At 41.0% G+C, this 23841-nt stretch overlaps 1 protein-coding gene and 1 long non-coding RNA gene across 2 annotated transcripts; one reads left to right on the plus strand and one right to left on the minus strand.

Annotated features, from left to right (window-relative positions):
* Positions 1-1003: 1003 nt before the first annotated feature.
* Positions 1004-10150, plus strand: PVALB (parvalbumin). Its single transcript, XM_007421022.4, has 4 exons — positions 1004-1114; positions 6742-6874; positions 8917-9026; positions 9933-10150. The coding sequence occupies exons 1-4, from the start codon at positions 1054-1056 to the stop codon at positions 9959-9961; spliced, it is 333 nt and encodes a 110-aa protein (XP_007421084.3). The 5' UTR covers positions 1004-1053; the 3' UTR covers positions 9962-10150.
* LOC112541099 (uncharacterized) lies at positions 1123-23742 on the minus strand. Its single transcript, XR_003085134.2, has 5 exons — positions 23177-23742; positions 11731-11944; positions 10525-10623; positions 8875-8987; positions 1123-2426 (listed from the first exon to the last, which is right to left on the minus strand). It is a non-coding gene; the product is annotated as an uncharacterized LOC112541099 (long non-coding RNA).
* Positions 23743-23841: the final 99 nt, after the last annotated feature.

Raw genomic sequence — 23841 nt, forward strand, 5'->3', positions numbered from 1 at the left:
TTTGAACCTGATTGGGCCCTGTCGTATAGCTGAATATTGTTTAAAGAGTGAACATTTTCTACAGTCATGCTGCCATTATAACCTTCCTGCATTTTCCCACAGCTACTTCCACCTATTTTCTTTCCATCACTAGAAATAATCCATTAAGGAGGGGAAGCAGGGATGGGGCAAAGCATCTTTGGGCAGAGTTGGGGGAGCTAGAAGGAGCCCTTCCTCTAAAAACCTGAAAGGTGGGAAAATACGCAAGGGCTACCAATGGAAGACAACATCTTCTGACCTATCAAAGAAGTGAGGCAGGAACAACTGCACAATGCAAGTCTTGTGCAAGTCTGCACAATGCAAGGATGCCCAAATGCAAGACACACACACACACACACAGTACTTAATTCACAATACAGAAAGGGTGAGTGGGGAAGTATAGCCTTGCATGCAGGAATGGGAAAAGCCAGTTTATCTCCTCTCTAGGACTAACAACTGAGAGAGCAGGATTATTACGACAGTGCGGGAGTCCCGAGTTCACCCACTGGGTGACCTTGGGCAAATTCCTTCTGCCTTGCAGATTCAGGCTCAGAGTAGCACGGAAGGAAGAACCTCGCCATCCTTTGCAAGGATCTTCCGGGCTCGGATGAAAGATAGGAGGGATCTTATAACTGTCCCTGGTTAAGAAATAGCGCCCTTTTTGGTATTGGCCCACCACTTTTTTCTACTGCACTGCCCCCCCCGCCCGGCTTCTCCGTGCCCCAGATGGCTATTCCCTCGGACAAAACAAGTCTTGACTCGGATCCGGTCTTGGTCGCTTTGCAAAGTGGTGCGCCTGGCCGAGCGACCCGCAGAACAGTCCTCGGCGCGCGCCTCATGGCCCTTCGGCGGCTGCTGCTGCTGGTGGTGGTGGCTGGCACGGATCCAGCCTTATCCCGGTGTGCCATCCCCGCCCAGCACTGCAGCTCTGGTCATATGAGCAAAACCGAGGAGAAGGGCACTTTCCCCCTCCCCCCTCATCTGAAGTCTTTCCTGGCACTTTCTCTCCCACTCTTTCCCCCAACAGTTGCAAGAATGGCGATGGCGGACTTGTTCACCGACGAGGAGATCAAGAAGATGTTGAGAGCCTTTGCGGGTGAGCCTTTCCAGGGAGCGGGAGGGACGGGAGCGGGAGGGTCGGCGCTGCTTAAAAGCGGGGCTCAAGCAGGAGAGGGAACGGGCGGCGGGGGAGAGGGGAGAGAGGGCTGGCCGACCAGCCTAAGAAGACCGCCGGGAAGAGTCCGGGGACGAGTCCTGCGCCAACTTCCTTGAGTGCAAGGAAAGCTTTGTCCATCTGAGTGGGGAGGCAGCTGCTCTGCCGCGCGGGCGGAGATCGCGCACTGGGTCAGCCCCAAGAAAAGCGGGACGAGTCCAAAGGAAGTTTCGGGCTTTACTGTACCCTTCAGCCCGGGGCACGCAATCCGCTGCACGCTAGATCGTTTGGACTGCAGCTCCCGCAAGTCCGGACTCCACTCACCAGGGCTTATAAAAGTTGCCATGCCACAAACCTGGGGATTACAATATTGCCACGTTTTGAGCAATATTGTCATCTGTTTTCCCCTCTTTCCAAGGGCTTCAGTTTCTTGTCCTAGATTCGGTTTATCTTTTATTTGCTTTTCAGGAGACAGATTTTTTTTTAAAAAAAGGGAGGGGGAATCAATTGCTTTCAATGAAGTCACTTACAGGGACAGGATGAATAAATGAATCATCATATTTCCTTGCAACCTCCCATAATTATTTGATTTTGGCACTTAGTGATTAGCCTTGGCCACCAGATGGGGATTCTAGGCACAAGAGAGTAACCAGGGGCTCAAGGGGCAGAATGTCCTGTCATGTTAAAGCACCTACAGACCCAAGTTCAGATTATCCGACTTCTTCTTGTGGGGAGGAATTACCAGTGGTCTCATGGAGGAAAGAAGAATCCCAAACTCCCAGACATTACAAGCTGCATCAAAAAGGGAATTTCTCCAGGTATTGCTTAGCATGCAAACCAGATCTGCTGAATTTCCTGCTATCAAAGATGCAAAAGATCTCTTTTCCTGCCTTCTTCTATATCTGGCCACACGAATAGCAGTATCTTTCAAATTCTCACTTGAATGGACATGTCTTCAACGTACATGTTCCTTTGATATTATATATTGGTTTGTTTCTGATATATGGACTTTAAGCCACACAATTTTCAGCAATGGTCATTGGTCATGCCCGCTGGTGAATTCCATACAACATGAGTGTGTCCAGACTGTAGAAGGATGTACCACTGCCAAGTAATATCACTGGGCATGGCCTAATATAGAACCCTCTGGCTTAGCAATATGAAGTCTAGTACCCTCCAAATATACTGGAGTGCATGGTCACCATTGTCTGTTCAGCATGGCCTTCTCTTCCTCCAAAAATCTGGATTAGTTTACCTAGAAGACAAGCAGAAAACTCAAGTAAGCCAGGGCTATTTCACTCAAGTGTCTTCAAACCTCTTCTGTTCTATGGGATTTTATTTCTCTCTCTATTATATTTATATCCTGCCTTTCTTTTTTTATAACTCAGGGTGATGTACATAAGTTCCTTCCTCCTATTTTCCCCAGAAAAGGTGAGTTGGGTTGAGAGGGTGATTGAGCCAAAGCCATCTGCTTTGTTTCTGTGCCTAAGGAAGGACTAGAACATATGGTTTCCCAGTTCTGGTCCAGCACTTTAATTGCTACCCCAAACCAGCTCTCTAGAATTGTCATCCTCTCAAAGCACCTGCATTGTTCTAATGTCTTATGGTTAAGACAGGAATTAGCAGACCTCAAACTTACAAACTCCACTTCATTTTTTGTGAGAGCCCAAAAATCTATGAATCAGCCCCAAATGAAAACATAGCAGCTTCATAGCCAGACATACGCTTACAATTAAAGAATTCCTTAACCCATGAATGTATTTTCAGTACCAGGGGTAAATTCACAGTTCAGTTATGAACTGGTTTTCTTCATTCCAGTGCCCTAAATTGGGGAACAGGAACCTGTTTCATTTGTTGTTTTTGTTAAGCAGTTTGTTTGTTTGTTTGTTTGTTTAAAACATTTATATAGCCACCCATCTTATATCAAACTCTATTCAACCAACAGTTAAAACAGCATCAATATACATGTATCTATTGACAGTTGAGAACCAGAAATCTGGTCAATCCACCAGAAAAGAGAAATGGACCTCTGTGGCCCAATCGTGATCTAAACTACACTTCTCTGTGTATATTTGCTTAATGCAGATAACAGGCTAAATTATATCCTTACCCTCACCACTGTTAAACACTGCAATTTTTGTGTGATTTTGCTGTGACCTTGGTAAATGCCCTGAAGGAAACAATAGGAATCACACAAGGAAGGTGTGCCATGGAAGAGATTCCTCTAGGAATGGACGGATTCCCAACTTACATCTTCCTCCTCTTTTTGTTCATTGATTTCCTCTAAAATTACATGCAGTGCCAGAAAAAGAAGTCTGCCCAAATGAAAGACATTGCCAATCAGAGCATTTCTTAAAGTCACTGCATCAGATTTCCCTATTACCTCTCCTGGGTGTAAAACCAAGGTGACAATGATCTCAGTATTTGAGTCATTTAAACTCTTGAGGATTATTATCATTATTGTTGTTGTTCTTGCTGTTGTTATGTGATGTGTGTGTGTGTGTGTGTGTGTGAGAGAGAGAGAGAGAGAGAGACAGAGGGAGGGAGGGAGAAAGCTCATGTCTTAGCTGTGATATAGTACAAAAACTGTTTTATAGCAGTCTCCTAAATAATATCTCATCACCCTCATGCACACTGTGAGATAATATATACAAAATATCCACTGGAGAAAGGCTTAAACAAATAGCTATTTATCAACCCTTGTTATTTCTAGCCTTCCCTCCTGTTTAGGATCTAGACAGCAATTTTAAAATATGGAAATTAAGACAGCAGTCTTCTGCATTCTTACTCAATCAACAATGGGAAATTCTCCCAGGATTTTTTTTTCCTGATACAGAATGCATGTTTAAAATGATCTGTTGCCTTGTCCCCTCTTCTCCTAGGACTTATTATATCCAAGGGACCTCAGAACATTTTCTCTTATTCCCTGGACCAGGCCACTAAACTGCTAGACCCATGTACCTGTCCCCCAAATAACCATATGTTCATGGCTTGGTATTTAAAGTATTCCTTTCTTTACAACATAAAATGCCTTGAATCTTTTCTGGAAACTGTGTGAATATCTTGTAATCATGAATATATTAACCTCCCATGTTACATCTAGTTTAGTCCTCATTTGCAAAAGTTCACACATAGCTCTATTAGGCAGTCGGGACACATTTGTAGATGGGGGGAATGGGGGGGGGAAGAGAAGTGATTGTCTTTCAGCATCTTAGGCTGATTTCCTGATCAGGTCTTATCATGTAGCTGAAGGCAAATAAGGTCACCTGGGTGACTTTGGGCTAGTCATCCACTTTTGGCAAACCCACCTCTCAGAGTTGTTGCTGTGGTGAAAATATGAGGGTGGAGCATTAGATATGGTACCTTGAGTTTTATAAAATAAAGGTGAGATATAAATCTGATAACATAACAATTATACGAATAATTCAGAATAACAATACATATATGCCTGGTCAATAGACAGTGCCTATTCATATAGTTGCCTCTTACAATTCCGATTTTAGCCCTACCTTAACCCTCTTCTTCTTAAAAACAAAAGTGACATTTGCATCCTTTTTCATCTGTTGTTCCCTAATGTGCTTTCCCAAATACCACAAAGGTAATCTTGTTATCTCCAATGTGGTTGTTCGGTGCTTCAGAAATAATTTGGAGAAGGTGCTTCAGAGCATGGCGGAACATGAAAATAGCACCTGTCTGCAATTCTTTAAAGCAACTGCATCTTTTCCTAGGATTGTGAAGTTGTCCTCTGTGATTGTCATATGATCTTTGGAAAAGACATGGCTGCTTTGCAGAGCTGAAGACAGGTGCTATATTCACAATCCTATGTGCGCTGAAGCACCCTTTCGAAATCACATCCAAAGCCTACCCACTGATATTCATAAGTTCATTTTCCCAATTGCAGTTTAAATTGGCATTAGGATGTAACCACAACCCTAATGCTTTCTTTTGTTCATATAATGCTGGCCATATCTAATTTGCAATCAATTTACAGTCATCACTTGACAGTCCCAATTAAAAGCAGTTTACTTTCATTTAAACTGACAGGGTCCTACCATAACAAGAAGATAGGTACAACCCATGCCTGTATTCAAAGCAACTAGATAAGACTTGCTTCTGAAATTGCCACTAGCATGTATCTATCTACACACATCTACATGATGATAAAGTCGTCTTCAGGCTAGCCCATGTTGCTTTTCAAGTGAAAACTCAAGCATTTTTGGACTACATAAAGTACCAGGAACTCCTACAAATAAAATGAGGAAGAAAAGAGGGGAGCAAAGTGGATTTGTGCAAAGCTGAAATGGTGCAAGGCTGAACTGGTACAAATTCAAAATAGTGTCAGGGTACACACAGCAGCACTAGTCTTCCTGGTTACAGTACTCTAATTTGTGCATTCTTCCTACCAGCAGGTGACCTTGACTTAGGGATTTCCCACACTATTGTTAAAGTACCATCCATCCATCCATGAATCATAAACTTTGCTGTCTCCATTGCCAATCCCTACCCTGCCTCCGCTGCATCTGTTTCATCACTGCCAAATGTTGTTTGGTTATTTGTGAGCATGCCAGTCATTAAAGGCAAGGTTAACAGTTATTTGCTGTAACTTGCCTGCTTCCTATTTCAGCCAGTGGGTAAAGATACAGCAATCAGGGCACACCAAGAGGAATGGGACTGGTTTGTCTACAAGACTTTGTGTAGGCTTGTCCAGCCTAGTTTTTCTGCCACTTTTGCATACCCGATCTGGGGAGGGGAGGGGAAGGGAGGGGAGGCAGGAATGCCCTGATCCCATTTTCAAACACAATAGGCAGGCACAGGTTTCTCTGGGCATCTCTTAGTCTGCAGGCCTACAAAATTAAGGATCCCCATGATCCCCAAAGATGCTCTATAAATTATACAATTGAACAACTTATAGAAAAGGAAAGGAAGACAGGTGACACAGAAGTTTGGTTCAACAAACCACCATTTGCCTTGTGGAAATAATCACAATAATTTGTCTTAAAACAGTACTTCTTGTATTTTTATTTACCACTGCTTATGTTGCTAGTCAGCTGCTTTGAGAAGATTGCTGTCCTCAAAAGTAGGAGATCAATCTATCAATCAATAGCAAAGAAAATCAAACAGCTCAAGAGCAAAGTGAGGACACAGGATGTAGCACATAAAGCTGATTTTTGGCTAACATAGATTAACATGGCTCTCCTTACAAAATGTATATATACATATAGATCAGCTTTCTCCAAACTGTTTGAGGAGTTGCAGTCCCAACATATCTGGAAGGCACTAGGCTGAGGAAGGATGAAGTAGATACTAACAGTTGGTTATTTTTTAATTACAATATTACTTACACTTGGTAGATGAACTATCTCTGCTGAAAAGTATTTTATTTAAGATTATTGAGAATGCTTGAGCTACGATGGCTCATTTGCACAGTCAAAGCACCTGATGCTGCTCTCCCCCCAAAATGAATAATCATGTATCAATCAATTGCTCCTGTATTGTGAAGATGAATGGACCATGTCATCTACAGAAGGAAATTTGCTCATGTAAACGGAATTCTGTTCATCTTCCTGCAGCTACCAATTCTTTTGACTACAAGAAATTCTTTGAGATGTTGGGACTGAAAAATAAAAGCCTTCAAGAACTGAATATGTTTTTTAGCATTCTGGACACAGATAAAAATGGCTATCTCGAACCTGATGAAATACAGTAAGCAAAGATCAATATTTCTTTCATAAATGTACCAACTGAAATGTGCTTTATAGTAGTAATGTGGAATACAGGTTGACGATATTTGTGGCATTGTCTGGCTACTAGCAGAAAAATGCAGGCATAGCTGATAATCTCCCATAATTGTAGCCACACTGAAAGTATAACTATCTCTACTACTCTCTGTCACTAATAAATCAGATGTAATATTCTCATTAGAGAAATAAAATCAGACCAGAATCTGAATCTAAGATTTCAACCAAATTAAAATGTTGTTATTCTCATTATAGGCTCTATCTATCTATTTGGGGGGGAGGGGAGGGAAGGGGAAGGGAAGAAGTTAATGTTATACTGAAGATTGCAACCTATGTTATACATATGAGTAAATCACAGAACTGTCCAAGCCTGTCGCCATCCCCAGCTGCCAAAGGAGAGGGAGGTATGTCATTTTGGAGAGCTCTTACAATGGCTGTGTTGGGCTGATGTAGAATGAATTCTGCTGCTGAACATGATTTTCTATTTTTTAAAATGATTATGGACAGTTTTTATATGTTTGTATATTGGTTTTTAACTGGTTTTTATTGGATTGTTTTTACCTGTTGTGAGCTGCCCAGAGTCACTTAGATGAGATGGGAGGCCATACAAATCAGATAAATAATAGTAATAATTTTCCTTCCAGCTCATTGAACAGGTACATTTTATTATTTGTGTTGACTTTTCAGACATTTCTCATGATGTTCAGCTAAAATCTACTCTCCTGAAACTTAACTTCATTAAATCTATTCTGGGTTTAAGTCCATTAAGGGTCCATCTACCCTTTTCTGTGGAGAAATTCTGTAGGGCAATTCTGTAGAAGAGAGTGATTTCAGCCAATATAGCTTGAATTACAGATACCGAGAATGGTTTGAAATAACTGCTGTAGCATCTGAAATAGAGCTTTTTCTAGCGGCATTCTCTTCTTTGTTAAATAGCTTCCATGTGACAATTTCCTTTCCTAGGCAAATTTAAGGTCACTCATTCAAGGGTTTTTTTCCCCTCTAGTATTGTACTAGAGCTCAGTAATAAACTAAAGGAAAAGCACATAAATCTAGAGAAGTCAGACAGGAAGATGCTGAGGGTGATGGGTGGTTCAGCATACCAGGATTTAATGGCATCACATTTCACCTTAAGAAGTAAGTGGGCAGCCTAGGCATGAGAGTACAGTAGTCCAGCACTGTTCTTTGTAGATGTGGCAGAGGTGCACTTTTTCATCAGTATCTACTAGCCTTTCTCGAAGACCAAGGACCAAACCACTTTGCATTCTATTGTAACCCATTCAACTTGACAATATCAGTTTTCCATGAAGCTGACCTTCAGGATGTTTTAGAAATTTCAGGTGGTCCAGAATGAGGGAGGGTGATCTTTACTGGGTGCTGACTTTTGCAAGCACAGGACACTGGTCCTTTGAAGTTCAGTTGTTGCTATTAGTTCCAGGGTAGTTGATCATTAAAGTCCTCTGTAGTTTAGATCTCATACACTGAAGGAACCGTCTCATTCCTTATATTATCTCCCTCCTCCATAAGCTAAGATATGCAGAAAGAATTTTTCTTGGAAATCAAACTACACAATATTTATTTAGAATTTTCATTTGATTTTTATGACTATGCCTGAATTTAGAACAGATTACCCATGCACGTCTACTAGATACATTACACTGAAGCCTTTCATTGTCAATTAAAATGCTTTTCATTCTGTCTGGCTTTACACAAGTTTTAATTTCCATTACACATTTTAGTGCTGTTTCAAACAGCTAATTTGTGTGGGTTTTTCTTTTTAAAAAACATGGTGTTCTCCTTCTTACTGTTGTTCAGTCATTCAGATGTTTCTGATTCTTCAGATGCAGATGAGATTTGTTTTTATATTGGTTTAGTTTTCTGCTGAAAACTATTTTTTAGCATCTTTTGAAAGAAAATAAACTTCTAAATGTATATAGCAAATATAAATATTTTTAAAACTATTACCTCTGGAATCAGCTCTTCTCTTCTTGTCCTTTCCATTCACAGGTTGATGTTGCAGGATTTTTCCCCCAATAGCAGGCACCTCACTGATAAAGAAACCCAGGAATTTATGGGTGCTGGAGATAAAGATGAGGATGGCAAAATAGGTATTGATGGTAAGTTTGCTGCTCTGGACAACTCAGGTTTGGTACCAGAAGCTCAGAGTTAAATAACCTGAACTAAAAAGGATTATGCATTCAAAGACAGTGATAAAATCATAAGGCTGGAAGGGGCTGTTTAGGCCCCTTATCGAGTCCTACCCCTTGCTCAGTCCAGAAATCCAAATTATAGTATCCCAAAAATACTAAAACTTGGACTTCAGAGTACTTGAACTGTTCAGAGTACCTGAACACATCCAGTGAAAGGTTCGTCCCCTCTCCCATAAAGCAGTTCTACTGTCAAGCTGCTTCTGTGTCAGTATGTATGTATGTGTTCAGTTTAACAACTGCCTTAGTCACCAAAGTGTTGCTCTATTCCTACTTCGATCCTCTTTTCTCAGGACTAAATATTAGGCCTGCAAGAGACAGGCCAGGTTGGCTCATGATGAGCCACTTTGTACCAGAGGCAATGCAATTCTCCTCTCTGAGGTAACACAATTTCGTTCAAAGAGGCACTTCATCTCAGCTCACAAATCTTCCCAACCCAATGCTTTCCAGAAATGTTAGGATTACAACTCCCAGAATTCCTAATTAGCATGGGGAGCCAGAGATGGTTGGGAATTATAATACCTAGGAACATAAAAAGCTGCTTTGTAGAATTTAATCCTTGGTCCATCTAGCCCAGGATAGTCAACACTGACTGTACAGTCTGATGTTTTCCCAGTCCTACTTGGACAGTGTAGAAATTGAACATGGGACAACCTTCTGTACAGGAAACATGTGATCTATCACTGACCCATTGCTTGCTGTGAGACAGGGAAAGCAGCTGTAAAAAATAACCAAAAAAGTTGGTTGCTTCTGTCATAGCTATCCCTTCTGTATACTGACCATTTATTTTCCTTCTCATTTTTATCATTCCTCCAGAATTTATTATCCTGGTGAATCAATCATAAAGGTTTGGACTAATCTGAATCTTCATCTATCGTTTACCACCTGATTCCACCTGTTTTGTATTGACCTCTTTTGTTCTTCACCTATTCATCTAACTTGCTCTATACTTCAACTCTGTCCTCTGCAGCCCTGTAACACTGTAATTGTGCTGGAAAATGCTCTTAAAATAATAAAGGTCACATCAGTCTGGACTCTGCTCTTGCTGCTTCTGTTATTTTGGCATGAAAGGGAAGGAACATTGTGAGAGGACTGGGAAGGCATGATTTCAATAAGGGTATAGTCCAAGTGTACCTAATTTAATCTCATCACATCGTGTTACTGCTTTGTGGTAAGACTGATTTCTTCCTCCAGAAACTCTCCTGCACATGCACACAGACCACATGAATTTACAAATCTACAGTGACAGCAATTGCAAAACTTCATTTGACAGCCAATTCCTTTAAGTCTTCACAATGCTGTAAAATATTTAACTGCCTCAGATTTTGCCTATATTTTTTTTAAATTGGTAACTCTTTCCCTATTCTTATATTCAGCACATTATGCTTTCAAAGTGTATGGAAGATACCTGATGCAAAGGCTTTGTGACTATTTCAGCCCGAGGCAGTCAGACAGTCAGTTCTAGAATGGACAACGGGCACGTCTACCAGCAGTGCCAGTAAGTAGCCTGGATGGGAAACAAAATGATTCATACTACTTCCCAAAAATTCAGATGAACAGAAAAGAAATAACTTCATTGAGACTTCTGTGCAACTAGTACCATTCTTGCCTTACAGAAAAAAATACTGCAGAGTTCATCTTCCTAAAGCAACAGAATTTCATTCTAGACCTTATCCAATACAAGGGAAGCTTTTCATGTGAAACATGGCAACCATTTTTCTTCCTCTTGAATCTTTGCTATTGCTCTGCAGCAAATTTCTGACACTCTGAACTATTGTCAGAAACTGAAAAGTATCTGTTATTTTGTCCAGTTATCTCTGCTCACAGTTACTCATGTCCTGGTCACCTCCTGAGTGGACTACTGTAATGTGCTCTACATGGGGCTGCCCTTGAAGAGTATTCAGAAGCTTCAACTGGTGCAAAATGCGGCGATGCTGGCAGTTATGTGTGCCCCTAGAAAGGCGTATGTTATACCTCTGCTCTGTGAGCTACATTGGTTGCCAGTTTGCTTCCAGGTCCAATTTAAGGTATTGGTTCTGATCTTTAAAGCCCCACATGGCATGCAGCCAGAGTAATGGAGGGACTGCCTTCTCCCAATTACATCTTCCCTGGCCGTCCCATCAGGCCAGGCAGGAGGGGCACAGTACAGGTCCTGTCTGCTATAGAGTTCCATCTGACAGGACCCAGGAGGTAAGCCTTTTCTGCCGTAGCAGCCGCCCTGTGGAACATCGTCCCCCCTGAGATGAGACTAGCTCCAACCCTATTGGCCTTCCAGAAATCTCTCAAGCATGATTTTTCCAGCAGGCCTGGGAATCTCTTGGAAACAGGGAGCCCACGAGATGGCTTTGTGTATGAGTTTTTAAACACTCTCCCAGGGCCTTATTACATGCATGTTTTATTGTTTTTAATGGTTATTTAAGATGTGTTTTTATTGTTTTGTTGTTTTTTTATTGTATGCTGCGCGGAGTCCCATTCATAAGATGGGCAGCTATATAAATTTGATTGATAAATAAACCAACCAACCAACCAACCAACCAACCAACCAACCAACCACTTCCCTAACCCTCTGAAGCTTAACCTCACTCAGAAATGGGTGAACACACATGAAAGTTACCCAGTGATTCCAGACAACATAACTTTTGCAGATAAGGCAATCAGTTTTTTAACTCCTGCAAGGGAGAAGACATGAATCCAGCAACAGCTGGCCTTGGTCTTTGTCAAAGCAGTAGTTCCTTCCTTAGGATGGAAATCGGTGCTCTTTGTACAATGAAGTCCTACTTCCTGGTACTGTAGTTCTTCTACCTTTGCTCCAGACAGCTTGCATACACCTGAATAAAAAAGAATGGGCGTGAGGTTGCATTAGAGTATGGAATAAAGCAGGTTTAAATCTAGCAAGTTATGGATGCTACAGATACCATCAAGGGTTGGCCTTGTCCTGGTTGATGGGGTGGCTTGAAGGGATTTGAAAACTTCTGTATCTGCTAGCTATCATACCCAGCATGTGCTTCATTTGTGTGGCATCACCCCATCTGTGCATTCTGTCACATTATTAGATCTAGGAGATTCAACTCAATGAAAACAAGGGTCTCAACTTAGTTTTCAGTTGTCCTTCTACTTGGATTGCAGCAGAACTTCTCAGCTGTGGGTTGCAACCTTCTAGGGCAGCCCTTTCTAACTGAGTTCTGCAAGAGGTCACTAAGGGTACTGCAAGAGATTGTGATTGAAAAAAATAAACTTTTTTTTTCACTTTGCATGAACTTTGCATGTCACACAATGCTAGGAAGCATCTGCAGTGGTGGGAATTTTTACATGCTGCAACTCAGCTGCCACTTTGCTGTTGCTGTAAACATTGTAAAGCATGGATTATGTAGGTTAGAAGTGAATTGTATTGTGATGTATCATATTCCAACAGAAGAGAATATAGCTCAGAGTTGAACTATGGAGTCCTTGGTGTTTTCTGAGGTAACATCTGATGATAGGTAACACTGATGATGTTATACAGTTGGGTAATAAAACATCTACAAGCAAACAACCAAGCTCAGAGAGCACCAAGGACTCCACAGTTTTCATATTTTCTGCAATCTGTATGCAGGGGTTCCCTGAGAGCTGAACATTATTTCAAGAGTTCCTCCGTGGTAAAAAGGTTGAGAAAAGCTACTCTAGGGGTTGTATGCAAAACCAAGAAGTCATCAAATTGCTGAACAACCAGGTGGGCATGGTACAAGCTTCTGCAGAGCTCTGGCTAGAAGTTCCAGGGAAAGCTGGAGGGAAGGAACCTATACTGTGCGTGGTGCAGAGCTGACTGGAAGGAGAAACACAGCCTGGTTGCCATTCCCCCTGTAGATTCTATTCAGTATGGGCATGAAGCTCTGGGGAGGCTGGGATGGCCTGACACACTAAGCAAAACAGCCACAGGAAAGTTTGGCATCATAACTCCGATGCAAAATCAGTGCCTCCAGCTCTGGACAGCCAGAAGGGTTAACAGGTAGGAGGGCAGGGAGCTTCCATGCCGGGGCTGTCAGTAGGGAAGGAACCTCCAGACTCTGGGGTGCAACAGGGAGGAGAGGTGGAGGCCCAGGGTAGGCAGGAATACCTCCTCAGAGCCTGGAAGAGAGGGCACAGCACCCATTTTGGGGAGCAGCTCTTGGTAAAAAATACACACTTGCTTGCCGGGTCACCCTCTTTGCCGGCTGGCTGTTGTCATCCAGGGTGGGACATGTGACTCCCAGACCACCAGGAAGACAAAAGCTTGGCTGCCCTGTGAACTGACATGCCCTCAAAGGCATTGGTTTCAGTGTGGCACCAGCAGAGGCCAGCTGACCTTCCAAGGAGCAAGGCTTCCACAGCAGCTTTCCCCCAACAGGCTTGCTTCGGGGTGGGTGGATGGAGGAGGTCAAATCGCTCCCAAGGGAGCTGATTGGTGTGCAGTGGGGAGGGATGGCAATGGTCAGCAGCTCAAAGTCCCAGTCGGGTTGGGACAGATAGAATCACCTACCCCTTCCCCTGAGACATGCACGTGATGTTCTCCAATACAGCTGGATTGCAGCATCTTTCATCATTCTCAGCCTGGCTGGGGATGATATGAATGGCCCATGATAGCTGTAGGACACCAGCCAGGAAAATCTTGCAGTCGCATGATTCCAAGGCAGCAAGCCCTGGCTTGCAGCTTTAGGGATGACTTTGCTTTTGAAACTCACTAGATCCCACTTTGCATATATGAAGCCCATCATTTGCTAGTCTGAGCCCTGTCAGATTATACAGCTATTGATACCTGTATTAGCAGTGATACTTGCACTAGCCATTGATATCTATATCCATCTTATTATCTTTATCATCAAAATAATAACAATAATAATTTATTAAACTTGTATGCCACCAGAGGGTGTCACACAACTATTTGTGTGACAATTATTTGTGTGTGTCATGGTACTGCCAAATTTTATGGATTATGGGATTAGGCATTTGAAAATGCTTTGTTTGAGTTTAAGTATCATGCTGTGTAAGTAACAGCAGTGTGTATTAGCCAAAATGGAACTGGTGCCCTGATCAGGGTATTTGAAAGTCGCTTACTAGACAGCACAATTTTGTCCTTCTATTTAACTCTTCTCTACAATAGTTCTAGAAATTTAGAACATTATGGCTCTTCCTCCATCACAAGATACCGGACAAAAGTCAAGCTATAACCTTGGAATAGTTTAGGTAACTGGGAATCTGGCCATTGAGAAGAGCTGGTCACTATAAATTTTGCAGAACAAATTAGGATGAATGGGGTGGATAGGAATAAAGGAATCTCTGTTGCTATCTGCATGCCTATCAGCTTGGGAAAAAAGGAAAAGAAAATTTAGATTAAGTTCAGAAACAAGTGGGACCACCTTAATCCATCTTTTTTCAGATTTAATAAGGTTGTATTTACATCTAAAATACATTCATCCAAAAATGGATGATGTAAATATTGACATTGCTTTAGTGTCACCTAGTACCATAATGTTCTTTCTTAATGGCTTATTTCTCTGCTGCCTCACTTTTGAGGAATGCTATACATATTAGCATATATTTTACTGAATATTGTAGTTCACTTTCCATTAATTTTCAGCAATTAGTGGGATTGTATTTTTCATTTCAGTTATCTTCCACGTAATTCTGGGACGGGTGGGAAAGTATCAGGAAATGTTTTGGATTCTATGGGAGAAATGTGCATGGTACAAGGGCCACAATATATCCTCCAGATTAAAACAATGGCTATGGATAAAGGGCTATCATGAATCAATGGGGAAAAAAAAGACGTGTGGAACTCCATTGGATTGTCTGCCAAGAAGTAATTGCATTGCCCAGCCAATTCATTTATCTGCCACCATATCTATGATACTATATATGTACAGTACAGAAGAGTTATATGAGTATTAACAGTAGTGTATAGTGCCATACTGAAATCATTCCCTAACCAAGGGTGTGAAATCTATGGTAAAAACAGTGTTTGGTGCCACCAATGAAGATTTTGATTTAGTTGCTACATATTCAAAAACCCAGATCACTTTCTTTGTCTAACCTATTTAACCTCAATAGATTATGATGGGACTAAATAAGATCAAATCAATGAACATTGCCTTGAACTCCATGAAAGAATAACAGATACAAATATGGTTAAAAATGAAATAAAAGAACCCTTTCACAGCCATTTGTGAAATGGCTGATCTAAGCGATGGCAGCAGAAGCCCACCAAAAGGAGTTCTGTAATTTGTTTTTCTCCATTTAGGATTGTGCTGTCACTGAATAGCAGGTTATGCCAAACATGTACATGTCAATCTTCCCTAAAAATCCTATTTTTAGGTTATAAATAAACCAATAAAATGAAGCAAAGTGTCTTTCAGGGATTCATGCCATTCCAAGTAGTATACTCATGTTGTGGGAATCATAGGAGGGGAAGATTGGGACAACTTCCATTGGCCTCACCCTCTTCTGGATGGTTCTTTGATTCTTGACAACTTGGACAGGGAGGGAAGGGAGTCTGTTCTACTACTTCTCCCCACCCCGCCCCCCTTTCTGGAGTCTATTCTATTTTTGAAGAGTCTACGTGTGAAATAGTTCTGTGACCGTGCACAGTTCTAAAGTGAGAGGGAAGTATAGGTAAGCACAGAGGCCTTCTGTTGCCAATGTTCACCTTCTGACAAACGGAAGATAATGTGGCATGGGGACAAGGACTAGGAACCTAGCTTCTTCCTGCCATAATACAAACTATGAGGAAGGGGAGCATTAAAAGCATTGAACTTTCTTTTCCTTGTGGCACATAAAAAGCAAGCTGAAGCAAAGGAACTCACATTGAAAATTTAAAGGAGATTTTTTAAAATAAGATCTCTGGTTGAAAAAAAAATTCTGTGCCAGGTAAATCTCCATGAGAACAGTCTCCCAACAAATGGGGCACCTCCTCTGAGAAGCCCTTTTTATGGCCTGATTCAGCTCAGAAAACAGGAGTCCCCAGAGGAAGGTTTACCCAAGGTGATGTCTTCCTGATGTAGCATAAGTCATCAAATGTCCTAATATTCTGGCTTAGAGGACAGGATATACCAATATGTCATTGGTCTAAAGCAGCCACAGCCAACCTGTTCCTCCTACAACTGGAAGCCCTTCACACCAAGGATTATGTGCAGCAGCAGTACATGCTGGACACAACCCCACCCCATCCCCCACCCCTGCTTTCAAGATTGGTACAGCATGGCTTCTACCTAACAGCACATCTATATCACAGATGCAGATACCACTCATGCATCACAAATGCTCACACAGATCAGCATACGGCCATCATGGGCAGGCTCCCTCCCAACGCTGCGGCCACGCTTCCTCCTGAACTAGAGATGACCCTCCGTCAGTTCTTTAGGGCTGACACGTACCAGCAGCATTTTTCCCTCTCATGTGATCAAGACTGACATCCCAGATTTTGAAAATGAAATCTCATTGCTTTCAACTAGCCTTTCAGTACAGGATGGTGAACTCAGAAAGATCCTTAAAGCATCTTTTTTTCAGCAACCACTGACCTCCCGTGGCCAAAAGGTGGAATTACATTATCTAACTCAAATTATTGGCCTTTGGAAATAATTACAGTATAAAATGCTTGTACCCAACAAAGCTGGGTTAAATTGTTAACGTGGTTGTTATTATTCCCATTTCCTATGCACAATTCTACAGAGGGTCATCCTTCTCCCATAGTAATAAATAGGTTCTGCCTAAATGCAGTCCAATTGAGCAGAACATTTGCAATAACAACAACACAGAGATTACCTTTATCTTTCTTACTCTGCCTGAGGTATTGAAAAGAGCTGATTTTTACTGAGTCATACTGATGTTTGTTCTAAGCCCAGCATCATCAATCATGACTAGCAGCAAATTTCAAGGGAGCCAGTGAGGTTAAGGCATTTTCCCATCCTGCTATCTGAGATCAGAGCTGGCATACAGCTGAACACATACTAGGAATGGGGCATTGAGATGTAGTGGTTTTATTTTTTAAGGTAACTCTTGCTGATTATTTTTAAGGCAATAATTATGTGATGTAGTGTTATACCAAACTCGGCATTATTTGCATTCCCTCCCTTTAAAATCACAGCAATGGGACAGGTTGGTGATAAAGCATGATTTTACATTTTTGTAATCACACGCAAAGGGGAAAAATCTGTTCCTCATAAGCTCATTCTGGGTTCCTTAAAAATCCCGTAATGTGAAGGAGAGGATTGGAATAAAATATGGTCTTCCTTATATTTTTTTAAAATATTTTTTATTGGTGAAATATAACAACTATAACAGGAACAAAATGCAATACTGATTATACAATATAAAAACCCTACATACACTATAATGGGGCTACCCTTGAAGAGTATCCGGAAGCTACAGTTGGTTCAAAATGCAGCCGCGTGGATATTAGGTGCCCCGAGGATGCCACATGTCACACCTTTGCTGCGGGATCTGCATTGGGTGCCAGTTTGCTTCCAGGTCCAATTCAAGGTGTTGGTTATCACCTTTAAAGCCCTACGTGGCATGGGCCCATGTTACCCAAGGGACCATCTCATCCCCATTACATCAACCCGTCCCACCCAGTCAACTAGAGAGGGCATGTTGCGCACCCAGTCAGTGAGAGAATGTCAGCTGGCAGGGCCCAGGAGGAGAGCCTTCTCTGCCATTGCCCCCACTCTTTGGAATATTCTCTCCCCAGAGGAGCGGCGGCCCCTACCCTCCCAGACTTCTGCAAAGATTTAAAGACCTGGCTCTGCCAGCGTGTGTGGGGTGATATGAGCTCTAACTGTCCCTGGGGGTGGTTAGCGCCCTGACGATGCTCCCTAAGTTATTTGCCAATTATCCATCTTTCTTGGAAGCTATTTATTATTATAATTGTTTTTATATTGTATTTTAATTAATTTTATCTCTGCTGTAAATTGCCCAGAGTCATTTCAACGAGACGGGTGGTGACAAATTTTATATATATATATATATATATATATATATATATATATATATATATAATGATTGAAATAAACAGAAAAGAAAAAAAACTAATATTAAAAAAAGATTCATGCAGTATCAACTTGGTATCAGTATGGGATTCCTTATAAATATTCAGTATGGAGTGCTACTCTCCAGCTGCTAGCATGAATGGGGGCGAGTAGGAAAACTGACAGCAAATCTAGGTCTCCTTTGCACACATGCCCAGTCTGAATTGCAATATTGCCTAATTGCTTGATAGGACATGTGTGCATGGCAGGAGACTATAGTGCACACAAGTACTGTTAAGACAGGTGGCTCATCCTTTCTGAGCGGCGCAGTCTGAAGGCTCCCTCCGTATGTGGATACCTTAAGTAGGATCGGGCACTCATGTAGAAGTGGCGAGGGAACTGTCCTTTTCTACTGCCCAGTTGTGCTTAACCTGGTTTATATATTAACAGCAGTCTCAAGGCTTAAACTTGCCCCAGATGTTTGACTGCTGACTTGTAAGTCCTTCCCGAGTATGGTCCGCCATCTCTCTGTAACTCTGGATATTATGTATGCTTCTTACTGCATGTATAGAGAACCATAACAGAACTGACTTCCTGTTGGCTTTGCACAAACTTCTTAACTAGGATTGATTCACACTTTCAGCTGAGCTTATGGGATAATAATTATTCACTAATCCAGTTTATGTCTATAAATGTGTGAATTGGCTCTATATGGCTTTCATTTGATTTTTTTTTTCAAGTGGCTCTAAGTTGTGGTGTTAATTATTATTTGTTCTACATTGGCCAATGACAGCTTTATTTGCCATTTTTAAAAGTTAAATTGTGAACTATATTCTTGAAAACAATCTGATAGAAAAGACATTACAGAGAACATTAACCAAAGCAGTATAAGCCTAGGACTTATGGTAAAATGCACCTGTCTTTCCCAGATCCTACTGAGCCATATCACATGGCTTGTCTATGAGATTACTTAAGGACAGCATTGTCTCAGATAAATGCTTCCTTGTGCTGCCACCCACATAGCAAAGCACCTGCCTTGCCTGTCGTGTATGTGATCCATCTGGGATATTGTACTGAAAAGCTAAGCAGACAGTCCTTGAAACACAGTCAAGAAATACCTATGCTTATCATCTACTTTAAAAAAGCAATAGAAAAAAAATTAACATGTCCGGATGATTGAGCAGAAAGGTGCGACACAGCAAATTCATTATGAGATAAAAGGTAGAAAATCCAGCCTATCCACCTACTTCAAGATCATACATCCAAGTTCTCTCCACATTTTTCAAGATATCCAGCTTTCTTCTTTACACTTGGCAAAATTATTGCCTGCCTGTTAACAGCCTCCCAAGTCCTTGTGCATTTTCATAAAATGTTTACAAAAACGAGAAATGATATTTGGGGGCATCATTCAGTATTATATTCAGTAATTACAACCTTCAATGTTTGAGGGCTATTGTAGAATTAGTAATCAATTTCCTTGGAGGATGCAGGCAGTTCTAAAAGAAATTTAGGTCAATCTTGCTCACCCAGGGATGAAACTATATTCTGACTGTTATACACATAAATTAGACACAGTATTTATTGAAATAATCTATTGCTGTGTGATTATGCAAGAACAAGAGTTACGCTTGGCCTAGCAACCTAAACTCAGAAGTTGCAAATAATGGGAGGTGTGAAACCTGGAACTTTACCCTGAATACTATTGTCAATACTTTTCCAGCTGTGAGAATCAGCATCTAATAAAGCAGAATCACAGAGGGAAAAGAATATGTATTCTATCCAGTGAACCAGATACCTCATAATTTTACTGAGATAGCAATTTGCTGCTATCCCATTGTTTTGATAAAACGGACACATATCTTAACACATGTGCAATGCACATAAAAAAGAAGCGGAGTTTGGCTGCATCATGATTTTTTTGACCATACCCTGCAGACTCTCTTGTCCAGGCATACAGATGAATGACTGTAGAATTGAAAAATCAAATGTAAAAAGCTAGAGTAAAGCAAAATTTATATCTTTATAATCCATTTTTTTAAAGGGCAGCATATTTTTGAATACTGAATGCCATTACTCTCACAATTTAAACTTTAAAACTGGATTTGTAAAAGGATTAGCCTGAGCAGACTTCCTCAACTTGATATTCTCCAATTGCATTACACATCAGTTCTAATAATTTCCAGCGAGCATGGCCAACTGTCCAACAGAACTAGAAGGTACCTGGTACAGGAAGGGAGGACTAGGCTATTATGAAAGATTCTCATCCAGCAACACTGCAGTCCTATCATGTGAGCTGGATTAATCAGAAGTATCACTATGCCCCCCCCCTCTGCATTTCCAGCAAAGTGAGCACCAGCAAAGACTAAGGGCCAAAGCAGCATGGCAGGCAGAATGGGCACGTCATCAACGTATCTCTCACCTCTCCTCCCAAAACCTATGCACAAATCTCAGGGAAAAAATCAGATTGTATTTGGTACTTTCAGAGTATTTTTCTCAACAGATTTGGTCATCCTACACCAGCATTGCTCTAGGTGTCTCTTCTGTTGCTTCATTTCCTAGGCCCTCCCACGGAGTAGTAACTACAAAGAGGCTGCTGAGAACCAATCCTGTCAAACACTAAGCATCAGGCAGTCAACAGGATTGCCTGCCAGAGCTTGGAGACTCTCACCAAGTGTCCTTTAGAAACCAACAAGCCCCATTAGGCATCTGGGGGTGGACTGATAGAACATGTCTTTCCTCTCTGCAGAGGTCTGTGGCACCAATTAACTCCACAGAAATTAAGTAAAATATTGTGCCATACATCCGGATGGCCATTGGGTTCTGCTCCATTGCAGAAATCTCTCCTATTGCTGTATTGTAAGTTTCATATCCCAAACAACATATGAAGTCTTTAGAGGAACACTGAATAGCATCATTACATTTGGCTGCACAGCTGCTAAGATATGTTTCAATGCATCTACCTCCTTGTACCTGTCTAAGTCACAAAGCATGACTTACAAGTAAATGAAAATAAAGATTTTGTGCTATTGTCATCCAAGTATTTTGCTTTGCTGATGCTTTTACACTTGGCTGCTTTTTCTAACATTTGCTATTTACTCCAGCCTCAATTCACACTCACTAACTTTAGAATTCACATTGGATGGCTTTCTCATTAGAGGAGAACATTCTGGGCAGAAATGTGACCAGAATTTACATAGGGTTTTTATTCCTTTGGCCCACAAAAAAGCATCTCAAATTCTGGACATGTAGCAGTTTAGATGATACGTACCATCTTTTGCTGTATCAGAACTGTCCTTATGCCCTTGCCCTTTAATCTTCAGTGATAATCAAGAAAAGATTAGTAAATGCTATCCTCTATTTTATTAAACAGTTCCCAGGGATTACAGTGATATTAACTCTTGCTTCCTCTACCCAGTACTTCTACAGCATCAAAATATAATTCATAACTAATTCCACTACCTCCATCCCAGATGAAATGATGATGATGATGATGATGATGATGATGGCCCTCCTTTAACAGTCTGCATATGTGAGTGCAGAGATACATTTATTGGCAACCTGGTGCCCTTCAAATAGCTTGGAGTAAAATTTCCATCAGTTCCAATGTGGCCAGTAGTAATAGATTAAGGAGAACACTGACTACCTATTCTTGAAAAAGTGTTTATGCCCATACTACTGCAGACATTACAAACTAGCACAGAGTAGTTTGTTTAAATCTCATATGCTTAAACTCCCTTTAACTGGTTAGATTCAATCAATCAAGACTATGTTTTCTGCAGACACAGTAGAAAGACATTAGAGGTTCTGGGTACATAATTATATATTTCAGCTTTCATGTCAACTCTCATTCAAAAATAGTAATAAACTTCCTATCCCTTAACTCTTGTGGAGTCTGTGAGTGGGTTCAGACGCTACACTACACAAAGGTTTGTTGATTAAACTTCCACTGGCTGGGCTAATATAATACACTACACCAAAATCAAAGAAACCTTATAATGGCATAACATGATACATGAACTCAGCCAGAGTGCAGCCAGCACATATTATATATATTGTGACTTTGAGTTAGTGTTGACTTCTAGTGACTGCCTGGACAAGTTCCTGCAGTTTTCTTGGCGAGATTTTCAGAAGTGATTTGCCACTGCCTTCTTCCTTAGGGCTGAGAGTGACTGGCCCAAGATCACCCAGCTGGTTTCATGCCTAAGGCAGGACTAGAACTCCCAGTTTCTAGCCTGGTGCCTTAACCACTACACCAAACTGGCTCTCACTATGTTTCAGTACAGATTGGTTAATTCTTAAAATGAAAACTGAGCAGAATTCCTAGAGCTTGGATAAGAACATTTTCATATCTTTCTTTAATGATTTATCTCATTAAAACCCCAAACAAAAGAATGTATGTAAAATCTACGTAAGGTTGTATTATAATCTATCAACAATTATTGGTGCAAATTGTTGTTCTCAACCACTCCCTGTTGCTAGAAATCTATTTTTCTGCAGGTCTCTATCTTTCAGATTAACCTATCTTCCAGGGTTGTTGCAAATGTAAACGTGCAGGGAGAAAAGTATGTGCACCATCTTGAACTCCTTGCTGAAAAAGTGGGAAACCTGTTTTTTTAGTTTTTTATGGTTTGTAACCCATGGTCTATGGCTTGGCATGCTGTGTGAACTAGCCAATTGTGGTTTATTCAATAAATTATGGTTAAATATGTGGCTTACCTCTAGGGGGATGGATGAACTTGACCAGAATCCAACTCTTAAATTATTTTGGTCCTAGTTATATACTACATGAGAATAACTATCAGTAATCTTAATAGAACTTACAAATAAATATGCACAGAACAATATCCAAATTATTATTTGAGTTTCATATGGCCCAAGTACTTTTTCAGTTGGAGGTAGTCTCCCCTGCAGCGCTTTTCCAGTTACCATAAAGCTAAGTTCACACATATCAAACCATAAATGTGGTTTGCTTTTGACTCTGCAAACCAGTTACTGTGATTTGTGCTGAGCATGTTCTCTAAGCCCAGTAATTATGGCTTGATTATGTGTTATCAAGACGGTATCAATTTTAGCAATCATACAGACCTTCTCCATAACGATCTGGCCTTTCAACTCTTCCAGTTGTACATCCATCACCACTGTAATTGAATCCATCCACCTTGCTGCTAATCACCCTCTTCTTATCTTTCCTTCCACATTTCCCAGCACTGTAGACTATAAAGAGAGCTAGGTCTTCACATAATGTATCCAAAATACAATATGATGATTTGAGCCTGGCCATTTGGGTTTCAAGTGAGAACTCTGAATTTGTTTGTTCTATGATCCATTTGTTTGTTTCCTTGGCTATCCATGATATGCTCAGGAGTCTTCTCCAACACCAAAAGAGTCAATTCTCTCTCTCTCCTGCTTCTTCAAAGTCCAACTTTTGTTTCCATAGAGTGTCACAGGGAAAAGCATTGCCTACATGATTCTGATCTTTACAGGTACGGACACATCACAGCATTTCAGTATCTTTTCCAAGACTTTCATTGCTACCCTACTAAGTGCTAGTCTGTGGCATACTCCTTGACTGTTTGTTCCTTTCCTGTTGATCCTAAAGGCAGAGGCTATTCACCATAATTTCACTGTCAATTCTAAGGCTGCTTACTGTACCTGCTGTGATTAGTTTAGTCTTCTTTATACTTAATCTTTGACCCTTTTTTCCACTGTGCTCCTTGACTTTCATTACTAGAGATTGGAAATCATTTACA

This window comes from Python bivittatus, unplaced genomic scaffold (assembly GCF_059951505.1).
Source record: "Python bivittatus isolate LINGU-HERP-01145 unplaced genomic scaffold, Pbiv_v1 ctg000330_np1212, whole genome shotgun sequence".
NCBI classification, from domain to species: domain Eukaryota; kingdom Metazoa; phylum Chordata; class Lepidosauria; order Squamata; family Pythonidae; genus Python; species Python bivittatus.